At 30.7% G+C, this 12,382-nt stretch overlaps 1 protein-coding gene across 1 annotated transcript in view; it reads right to left on the bottom strand.

The window, feature by feature from the left end:
• LOC111632264 (G/T mismatch-specific thymine DNA glycosylase-like) overlaps positions 1-4,473 on the bottom strand; it is a 51,257-nt gene extending 46,784 nt beyond the window's left edge. The window contains exon 1 of the mRNA XM_023376658.1: positions 4,049-4,473. Within this exon, the coding sequence (XP_023232426.1) occupies positions 4,049-4,086 (38 nt within the window). The 5' untranslated portion in view covers positions 4,087-4,473. The remainder of the gene's footprint in view (positions 1-4,048) is intronic.
• Between the last annotated feature and the right edge of the window lie 7,909 nt (positions 4,474-12,382).

The raw sequence follows: 12,382 nt of genomic DNA, 5'->3' as shown, positions 1-12,382 counted from the left end.
TTACATACATATATACATACATGTAAATATGAAATATTTCTAAAGGCTATATATAGTATCAGATATTGGAAGGATATATAGGAACTTACATATCCTTTCAAATCTTTGCAGCTTACTTTTTTCCTGTCTTTCTGCATAAGCAGAATATTTTTATCTTGCTTCCTTGAATATTTATGATAAAAATTATATATTGCAAGAAAAAGATTAAAAAATTCTAAGAAAGCTTAGTGTTCCTTTATTAATCTTAAAAAATAATAATTATAAGAAATGATTTTAAATTATGCAATGCAACTGTCTGTGAATTTGATGCACAAACACAGAAGTTAAAAATAATGAAAAATCAGCACCTTAACATTGAGGGACGATATCTCAGAACTATTTTTGGTACTTATTGGTTAGCAGGGCACCAGTAAATTGATGCAATCTAACTCTAACCTAAACCTAAACTACCCATTTGGGAAATCCTCTCTGAACCAATTATCAACCTAATACACGAGTTGGATTGCATCAATTGATTTGCACCCTTCTAACCAGAAAGTACCCTATTTTTTTATTGTATATTCTTTTCACAACAGATCTGAAGTCTTTTTATACCCAGTTAATGTTTTCTTTTAACAATTTTTAATTATACTTTTCAAGAAAAATTTATTTTAATTTTGCAACTGAATGGTATGGTTACTCATTATGGATATTCTTCAAATTTTTAATCATCATATTTTTGTGCACAACAGACAGGTTACTAGTATTTAAAAACAATTTAAGAAGGGTGCAGGTTATGCACTGATTTCAAATTGCAATTACAAACTCACACCTATGAGTAATGGCTCCTCCTGCAGGGTATAAGGTAGTGAGTGTGAGTTATTTTCATTCCAGCATTTTTGCATGGATATACACCAGGGCTTCCCAATGGAATCAATGAAAGTTTTCTTGAAAGGGGTTCAACAAACAAATTAGATAAATATTGTATATGCAATATATAGTATTTTATTAGTATTTAATTAAAAAAAACAAAAACACAGAAAAAGAAAAAATATGTAAATATGTATATATATACATATATTTTTTTTCTTTTTCTGTGTTTATATATATATATTTTCTTCACACAAAACACACAAACATATATATATACATACATATGTTTGTGTGTGTTTAAGGAGGTTGATGAAAAATTTTTTTCTTAAAGGGGTAAATATACAAAAATGGTTGTATATACCATCACAGATTAAACACACAAAAATATAGTAGATCTTACAAACATATCTGTTTTTAAACTAATAAATATACAGGAAACCCACCTTATTTTGAACTTTAGTTCAAAATAAGATGGATTTCCTGTGTAAAAAGATAGCTCAAAATCATGTTAGTTCATAACTATACTTTTGTCCTAGCTGGGGATATAAAGATTTACACATTAAGGAATTTGGTTAGTTCAAAATATGACTATTTTAAAATTTGAAGTGAAAACTCTATCCAAATTATGCATATGTTAACTTGTTCATTTAGACTGAACTGCCTACATACTATGAGATTGATAGACCAAGAACAAGCTAATCTAGTCAACTTGGCTTTGCTTTTACAGTAATACAGTTTTGTGTGCCACCTTATCTAGAGAATACCCTTTTTTATTTATCTACTAAAATATTGTTGGGTTTCAGGATTGCAAGATTGAGCTACAAGTAGCAAATTAAAATATTTTAGTGTTCTAGACTATTAGATTTGGGTGACTTACTACTTTTTGGGTCACTTAAAAAAATAATTTGGGCTATATTTTGAAGAATTCTGCTATACTTTTTATAAAACTTATCAGAGACCTGTTAGGCTCTAATGGGACACATGCTGTTTACCTGCAATTTATTATTATTATTTAACAAAAATAGCATTCTGTATACAGAGCTATATTCCATTTGCTTAATAAATTACATGATATTTAGCATATTGTAAAATATGTCAAATGTCATGTAATAAAAGAAAAAAGGTCCTTGGGTGAGGTAACACCCGAAAATGTGTTACTATAAAAAGGCATTTGTATATATAAATTACATGACATTTGGCATATTAAACACAAATATGCCAAATCTTGGATAATTCAAAGTTGCGATTATTTTGTCCCTTAAATTTCAAACTAATGAGAATTCCCTGTATGTTATCATTATAAACAGGCTAGAAATTTAGGAAAATTTTACTGTTTATTCACAAGTTTGAATTACAGTAGTTAACAAACAAATCGGATAACAAACACTTTTGCGAAAGATTTTTATGATTGGACAACGAACACATGCTCGGATAACGAACACCACTGAACAAACACAAGAAGTGACGTAAAATAACGAATACCGATTGGTCTTCCTTTGTCTTCAGACAACAATTCGAAACTTTTTGGAGTGCGGAGAGATGTCGACATCGACGTTCTACCCAGTATATACTGATCGGATAGTATTCTCCCGAACTTTGACACTCTCCCTTGTAATTCCAGCCTTTTATATTTCTGACAGAAACAATTCTTTTACATTTTCTTCTGAAAATGCAGATTTATGCTGATATCTGCTATTAAAGATCTTTTGAAGAAGTGGTAGGATGTCAGAACGACAGTCTTAAAATGACATCCAAACCAGGTTGAGGTTAATAGGCCTAGGGATCTCTACAATTACAATGCTATTAATTACTTCTGAAAAATCATAAAGAAGACAGAAAAGCAATCGATATTGGACAGATTCTTTAACCCCCACAAACAGGAAGTACATGACTAATAAAAATGCAAGACCATGTATATATGTATTTTTATTATTACGTATGAATAAATGTAGTAAGAAAGTATATATTTTTTTATTTTTGGGGGGGTCTCCAGAACGAATTTATCAAATTCCCATAGAAACCTATGGTAAATCGATAATCGGTTAACGAACAAAGTCTTGGAACGAATTATGTTTGTTAACCGATCACCCACTGTATTTAATAATTCAACAGTTACTAAATCTGACAGATTAGTTAGTAGTCGAAACCACAATCAGTTGATAATTAGTTATATCAATTAACTAGATCTTAGCTTTATAGCTATCCACAAGAACATTTTATACCAGTATATTAATAAATTGTAGTTATAAAATTAGTATATCAGTCTGCAAGTATTTATTAAATATAATGTATAATTTGTCATAAAAAATTTTGAATTTTTGAAAAGTTGTAGCCTAGTAAGCTTAATTTAGAAATTTTTACAATTCAATATAAAGTTTATGAAGTGATAATGAATTATATTTCTGGTGTTCAAGTTATAAATAATTACCAAATTATTATTTAAGCAACATAAAACATATGATAAACAGCTGTCAGATTTATTAATCAGTTATTTAATATTTATGTATAAATTAGAAACAGATGATAAATTAGACATTTCGTCATTTGGTTAAGTTTTATCCTGCTTATTATCATTTTCATCATATTAAAATAATATATTAATACCAGTACACAAATAACGAGCAAGATATATGCTTTACATATATTATTGAAAACAACAAAAAAATTTTTTTTAACATTTTTACACAATTTATATTTTTGTAACGCACAAGAATATTTACACGTTACACGACTACATTGTGCAATATGACAAAGTCATAAGTGGATAATAAACCGAAAAGCCACACATTTTATTTGACAGAAGGCATTTTCTCAATTTATGTCGAAATTTAGAAACAATGCAAACAACAGATGTCCACAAAAGAAATTTACATATCAACTTCAACGCAAGATTTACATTTTAAAATCACAGTTTATTTAATGCTTCACTAACAACACCCCTTTGTTACTTACAAACACTTTGAATTTTTTTTTCCATAGAACTAGCAATAAATACCCAGAAAATAAATTCTAGATAATTATTACTTCTGTAAATTACTGAAATCAATGAAAAATTGTTATATATANAATTTTAAATTTTAATAATTTTTTTTTGTATATATTTATTAGCTTTTAATTTAAAATCGGTTAGAAATTATAATTTGTAAATTAATGATGATTTTTAATTAAAAAAAGTAATATATAAAACATTACTTACTCGTAATCATCATCATCAAAGTCTTGTTGAGAAGACATTACTGTAAAGTACAACCCTCAATATTTGGGTTTGCTTATTTAATATAAATCTGCTTTGAATGAACCAAGTTATGGTTCTTATCCAATAAAATGGAAAATTCAACAAATTATCATAGATAAATATTTATGAACAATAGAAAACAATATTCCCTGTGTGTGTGTGACATAAACTAGTGTATCACACATCGACCATTGGGGAACAAAGAGATGGATATTTGCTTACGTTAACCGAATCCTATTTCCGAATCTTAACTAACAGAACGTTATAACTAATTTATTAATACATATATTTGCCTTTAAAATTAAAGTATGCATTCGACTTAAAGTTTTGAAATGGCAAAATATAAAAATCATTCGTGATTTTTAAACTTCCGCAACCAGGGGGCGGGATTATAATAATAATTGACCAGTTTCGCTTACGTTTATTGGTCAGTTGAGGTGAAGTCATAACGGTGTAGTCCAATAGTAAGTGTCAGTCGATGAAATATACAATAAGGTTATCGGGCGGATTTGTGATTTGGTGTTTTAATTTGTTTATCGCGCGTGATGATTTTTTAGGGTTTTTTAAATATGGAAATTGTATGTAAAATTTTGTTTGTATGACGATTTATAAGTTCGCTTAGTATTGTTTAAGGTTTTAATTTATAGCTGATTTTAAAAATATTTAAATATATTCCTAACTTAAAAGTTTTATGAGCAAATATTAATGGTTTAAATTTAGGTAGAAGTGACTTTTAGGTGTTTATACACGTGGGTAAACAAATGAACTAAAAGTCATTTCTACCGAATTTCTAATTGTGTTGAAAGGGTATTTTCAATTGGATTGATATCTGGCTATGTTAAATAAGACATTGATTCCAATTAATAGTAATTTTAATTATTTAATACTTTGGAAACAGAATCCATTCTCTCAATTATAATAAGTCTTTGAAGCTTCTTAACCTATTCAATTGTTGTACTTTTAAATCTCACAACTTGACAAATGTAGGACTTATAATCAACTACTCGAAACTGGATATACCTAATAATCAATGGCCCACCGGTGGCCAAGTGGTTCTATTCCCTGAACACTGGTAGTTTGGTCACGGGTTTGCACCTTGCCAGGATGGGCTGGCCATTTAGAGTTTTCTGTGATTTCTCCATGTCTGTAATGCCTGAATAGGGGCCAGTTTATCTTTAAAAAGACATCCCAGAAGGCATTTTCCCTAGGCAGATCACCCAATTGTTGCATTGCCATAACTTAACAAACTTAATAATTAAAGAGAATAAACCAATTTCCAGCATAAATTTATAAGAAAGCAAACATTTTCGACAGTGTTAAACAGGCAACTTTAGCCTAACTCTGCTGAAGATGCCTGTTTAACACTGTCAAAAATGTTTGCTATCTTAAATTTGTGCTGGAAATCAGTTTCGTTCGTTTTGTTTATTGTAGGACTAGTCATATAGAAGATCATGACAAAATTAATTACTTTGAATTGTTGTTTTTGTATGCATTTTCGGTCTAAATCACACTTTGACTCTTGACAGTTCTTTAAAAAACTGGTCCTGTGTAAAGTTACAAGGAAAAAGTTTTTTTATTGATATGACTAGTAAGTAGGCTTATAAGAACAAATGTATGTGCGACTAATACTACTAAAAAAAGTCCATGAGGACAATGCTGCTACCCCCTCTTCCCATCAGGTTCAATGATGTGCTTTTTGTTACCCTCTTCCTCTAAACTGTACACATAATTACTGGTTGTTCTGTTCTACTCACACTTATTACTACTGGAGTGGAAGTATAGCAACAAACCACCTTCTTTGTAGAACGTTTTAACAATCCCCCCCCAGTAGTTTATTACCTTGATAATGACTAACATTTTCGATCCTTCAACTGCATCTTCTTCAGGTCAAACATAAACGTTACATTTTTAAAAATGTTCTGTTAATTGAATGTGTCTACAGGTTAAATTCACTGGAACTTAATCTGTAGATACAGTCAATTAACAGAACATTTTTAAAAACATAACGTTTATGTTTGACCTGAAGAAGATCCAGCTGAAAGATCGAAAATGTTAGTCGTTATCAAGGTTTGGATCTACACTGGTTGTTCCTTTATTATATTTTAAAAGAACAGATCCACCCATATTTCTAAATATCATGTTAATACAATTTATTTATAATATAAAAAAATTATTAATTCTTATATATAAATATTTTTTCGTTAAAAATACTATTAATTCATATAGTACTGTATTTTTGAATGTTGATACTTGACAATGCAATCTCAAAAATTTCAAAAGATGATGACAATGACTTTGTCATTCCTTCATTTTGTTATCTATCGAATATCTATTTGTAATGATGTAAAGTTTTGCAATAATCTGTTACCTGAAAGTAAATATTGTAAGTTTTCCGATTTTGGGGGCAATACGTTAATTGCGCGTCAGGAAAACCTAGGGTCAAACCGTATATAGGTGGTGGCGGTAGGAGACAGAGATGACAAGTGTCTTACACGAAAACCGTTTATTTTGACATAAGGTTAACTTACATAACAGGAATAACAAGAATAAGTTTGAGGGACGTCCGCTGTTACACTTGTGGGTGCCCCGGGGCTTGGTCGAAGGATGGTCTGGTGATAATCGGGCGTGTCCAGTGAGGTGACGAGCGATGTCCACTGAATTGACGGGCGATGTCCGACGATGGGGTCCTCACTTCCTTCTTCTTAAGACGGCGACGGAGCTTGGGTGGTCGTATACGGATGACCTGGCGTCTGGGAGAGAATCAGCTCCGTGTCCTTGAGATTCGGGGGTTTTATAAGATTTTTCCCGAACCTCACCCTTCTGATTGGTCCCCTTCCTCCTCTCCCTTACCCTGATTGGTCACTCTTTTTGTTTCTAGGCGAAACCCGAGACCGATTCGGGTCGGGAAAAGGTTGGAGAGGTGATGACGGTCCTTTAACGTTCGCGCTCGTATTTTACTCCGTTATGTCCCTTTTCTCTGTCATCTTTGAACCCAAACGGTCCACCAGAATGTTCTTGTGGCTGCGTTCTTACTTAACAGATATCCTTTTTGTTCTTAGACCCCCCTTTCTCCCGCTTGCTTCGACCCGATATTTGTTCGCGCGCATCCCGACAAAGCTCTCTCTCTCTGTCGACATTCTCCCGTTATTTATCATCGCGTCGTGTTTGTTTTACAATTCGAGAAAGTTTTCGTCTCATCTGGGCTTTGTCACTAACACATCCCCTTGACCTGATTCTATCCTCAAAACTTTCTGCTGTTAAAGTTTGTAATTAGTCGTATTTCCGACGCGCTTTTACGACCCTCACAATATCAAGCCAACATAAAAAATAGGCCAAATAATAGATTTGAAATATTTGATATTTTTTATAATTATTATTAATAGTATTTATAATTTAAAACCAAAATAAGTATTCGTCCTCATGGTTATCTTATTTTTTAAAACAGAGTGATCCAACCTGTTTCAACTAATATTTGGTAGATCAAATCCAAATCCTGATCTTATATAATTGGCTTGGTGTCACTGTTATTTAGTAGTAGGGTATTTTTCCAAATGCGATTTGCTATGTTTCACAAATAATCAAGCCAGATTTTTTTTATCAGGCTTCATTTTAGTTAATTAAATATAAAAATGCTATGTAATTTGGACTAAATGTAGGCAATTAAGTTGCCGTCTTGTATGAAATTTAATAATTAGAATTAAATAAATTAGAATATTTTGGAAAAAAGATTGATTCAGAGAGTAATTTGAACCCACAACTTCTGTTTACCTTGCAAATGCATTGATAATTATGATCTTTCATTCCAGACTTTTCTTATATGATTGTCTGGTCATATACCACTTTTGTGTGCTTAACAGCAGAGAATAAAATGGCTGTCCATATAATTGTTTTTAAAATGTTTCACTATCTGTTCTAAATTTGTCAATGAAATGCCTTAAACCAGTTTTTATATTAAGTTTATTGATATTCTACTTCATTGAAAGTGTTGTAAGCTATTCATTGGTAATATTGACAAATTTTAGCTGATTTGAATTAGTGTATTGCTGATAAGATATAAACATACTGTGAATGAAGTTATTATATAAATAAAATCTGCCTATACTGCATTCACTATTATTTAAAAATTAAAAATGTTGTACGTTCCACCTAGTCATAAAAAAAGGCTTCTTTGGTTAATGACTTAGGGTGCAACTATGCAGACATGAATTTTCCAAGTGAGCAAGAATATGTGGCAAGAAGAGGTGATGATGTTTCATGCTGTTTTCACGTTTGTGTGGTCGTAATAAACAAGAGTGTGAAACTACCTCTTTTCGCCACACATTCTTGCTTGCTCGGAAAATTTGCTCACTCGCTCGCATCTGCACAATCGCATCCTTATGATTAAAACTACAGTTTGGCCCTAAACTGAAATTAGTTGGAGTACTCTAGTTTAGGACAATCTGAAAAAGATAGTCATGATGTCCTATTAGTAACAACTTTTGTAAAAGATTAGTAAATGTTAATTAATTAATTTTATTTACAAGTATTATAGGTTTATAGGTATACAAGTATTATAGGTATTATAGTGCAGAATGGCAAATTTTGCCCTTAAAGGCAAAATTTGCCATTCCGCAAAATAACATAACAAAACCCATTAAAATCAACAAAAAAAATTACAAAATTTTGCCACAATAACCAAGTAAAGAAAAATAAAATTCTTTTACAAAACAGTTAAACTTTTCATTGATTTTTATAAATTTAATATTTGATTATATTAATTAATAACTTTATGGTGGTGATAGAAAAAGGATTTGGTGGAAGTGGAAATTTAATTATTGTTTTGATGTCTGATTGTTTATATTTGTTTAATAAAAATATTTTGATTTTATTTTACAAAACTGTGTCCTTTTCCATGTTTTTGACTTATTAAACACTAATTGTTCTAGTGTATTTCAAAGACACAAGGCAAGTTTTTCATCAGTTATTATTTTGATTTGATTTTAATAGATCAGAGTTTCTAATATTGTTTGTCAACTTTTCCAATACCAGATTTAATTTGTTGATCTCTACCTACACTAATACAAAATAAAAATTGCTTTTTTTATTCTTCCTATATGAAATTTAATGTAAATTGAGGATTATTTTTGTTTGTATTTAAAAATATAATGAAAATAAATTTGTCCATTAACCTCAAAATGAACTTGTAGATAAATTGATTAAGCCCTCATATAACTAACAACGAGGTTGAGGATCCCTGATTTATACAATGAACAAATTGCATCTTTTTCATATTTATTGATATTACACAAATGCATATTTAACTATTTGAATGTTAACTTTTATTAATAACCTAACTAGTTACTTAAATTTTAGGGCTTATCACACCAGTGAATATGATGATATAAAAAGTTTCTTTAGTTTATTCTTTTGTAAACTTAGATACAAAATAAAGAAATTTTACAATGATTGAATCTAAAACATATACAATACACCCAAAATGCATTTTGGATGCTTCTGGAGTCCCTGTTCAGTTGTTTTTAAAAAGATGACAATGTAAAATATACATAAAAGTTTCATTAAAAAGGTTAAAATAACTGCAAAGACATCACAACTAAAAAAACTGATGTTATCTCATACGTGCTGTACAATAATTCCATTTTTTTTCTATTTTTCCTATAATCAATCTAGCCGTGGGCAGTGCTATACACAGTTAACGATAATTCATCTGTAAGCCCTCTGAAATGGGGCTCCCATGGAAACTCCGTTTTTTGGATATGAGTAGTGGTGTTATATTTAAAAAGGACATAACATAACATGGGTACTTTGAGGAGACTTATGCAAATTGGTACTGCGTAGGGTTTCTCCAACAGGATCCCAGGAAATCCTGATCATCCCAGGATCCTGTTTTTTAACCCAGGAAATTCTTCTCATCCTGGTAAATCCTGCAAATTTCTTTAAAAATCTCTTTTTTTCTTATTTTGTGTTAAAGTTGAGGAAATTTTGCAAATAGAAAGTATTATTATTAACCCATAAACTGTCAGAAGACATCTGAATTTAATGATTTTAAGCCTGCTTATTAGCTTTTTAAATTTTTGCTTATTATGGCATGTCATAGATTGTCAATAATCAATATGTAGCCTATTTGTGACAAGACTCTGAAAATTCTTTACTTGTCAGAACTTGTAATATCTGGAATAATTGTGCTAGTGCTGTCTTAATTTTTAACCATGCCCAGTAGCTTTGATAACTGCATTATGCCAGGTTATGCAAATTGGGCAAGGATACAAATGAGTACGAAGTATGCAAGTATGAAGTTTTTCTTCATAAACCTGATTATTAAAGCGAAATGAATTGCTGAATTATTGGGCTGTAAGCTTGATGCTGCTATTAAAGCAGCTGAGGTACACAAATCAAAAATACTAGACGGCAAAAGAAATACTGTAACGCATCTCAAAAATGAACTAGAAATCTTCCAGAATAAGGTGAAAAAACATCCGTCTTCTCTTAAATGCATTAAAGATTATTTCATCCATATCAATTGAATCAAAAAGGGCATTCTCGGTAGCAGGACTTTTTAGTAAAATAAAAATCAAATTGAGTGATTGGAGTATTGACCATCTTTGCTTTTTAAAGTCTTAATATTATTGTAAATTTTTAAATAACAAAAATTACCTTCTAAGTTAGAAGTTTGATCTAAGTTCATTTTTTTCTTTAAATTTTCAACTCAATTCAAAGGAATTTTTGTTGTAAGTGGTTTCCAACAAACTTTAATAAACTTTTTTCTATTTGTGAAAATTCTATGTTACTCAAAAGTAATTTTTTATACATATTTTACACAACATTATTATTATTATTTTGGAGATTGCAGGACATATTAAGTTACTTAAAAATGAAAAATAAAAGAAAATTTTTCTTCTTTTATTTTCTATATATTTCATAATACAGTAAAATTCCAATCATGGAAAGCTAGAACTACTTTAAATAAGTTCCACAAAACCTTTTTACTAGTGATGTAACGAATATTCGGTTACTATTCGGTATTCGGCCTATTCAGCCGAATACTGAATACCTAAAAACAGGAGTAATAAATAACAAAAACACAGTAAATTTATCATTTTGTTATTTAGATTTAATGTTATCGAGTTAGTGTTGTTTGTTCATATTTATTTATAACTTGTAACATGCGCAAAATAAAAATGAAAATAATATTAGTCACATGTATTCACAATTTATAATTACAAAGATCAGCACACGTACACGTCTATCGTTGGAGAATCCTCACACAGCTGAGGGTCTGACCCTGCCTATCCTTCTTTTTTAGTGCTCGTCTTTGCTCTTCCCTTTCTGTTTCCTCTATCACTCTAATCCATGTATGCCTGTGCATACATCATATTAAGCGCTCACGATACTTCCGATTTGTCACTTTTCCATCATAGAGTTCCCATTTTACAATTATGTGACAGCCTGGTGATAACGGAGAAAAGAGGCAGATAGGACGTCGATATAAGTCGGTTATGATTTCACAGCAAAAATAAAAATCTATTTCAGAATTGGCATTTTTTTCACTCTCTTGTTCTATAACTCAAATTGCCTGTAACTTGAAGTTTTTCTGCTCCTTTGAGCTTCAAGTTAGAGAATTTTACTGTATATATTTAGGCTTTGCTCTGTCACTTGGATGATGGCAACCATTTTCAGTTTATATTTTATGAAAAATGTCATATCAGGTAATATATATATATACAGTATACTCTTTCAAATCCAGTCTCTTAATTATCCAGTATGATTACCTATGTGCTTTTGTTTCCATGAAAATATCATCTCATATATCCTGTTTTCCTATTTATTTGGGTTTCATTTCTGTGGACAGTATATGTTGTCATGTCCTATTATTATTAGGGCTGTACTGAACAGTTTTGCCACCCAGGGCAAACTTCATACCTAGAATCCCTAATTCAACAATAATTACAAAAAATTCTAGATTTATTTTGAGTCCCAAGGTTGTGTCCAGGGCATGTGTCTCCTTTTCTTAGTTATGCCTCTGATTATTAGCTTCCTGCTTCCAAGAAGAATTAGTACCATAGACCGTAGAGTGACATGTTGTGTCATTCATTGCCTTTAGTTTAGGACAGGGATGTCCAACCAGCGGGCCGCATGTGGTCCAAGGCAAGTTCCAATGCAGCCCAATAAATGTGTAAACAAAACAGACAAATGTTTTATACAAATGTGTAAACAAAACCGACAAATTCTTTTATAATTTATTTATTTCAACGGCATAAACTCAAAAAATAAGTTTCACAAAGCCATAAATCTTTATTT

This window comes from Centruroides sculpturatus, unplaced genomic scaffold, assembly GCF_000671375.1.
Source record: "Centruroides sculpturatus isolate CEXI.00-Female unplaced genomic scaffold, Cexi_2.0 scaffold821, whole genome shotgun sequence".
Lineage (NCBI taxonomy): Eukaryota > Metazoa > Arthropoda > Arachnida > Scorpiones > Buthidae > Centruroides > Centruroides sculpturatus.
The sequence above is the reverse complement of the archived record's forward strand: the minus strand, read 5'-3'. Positions and strand labels throughout refer to the sequence as shown.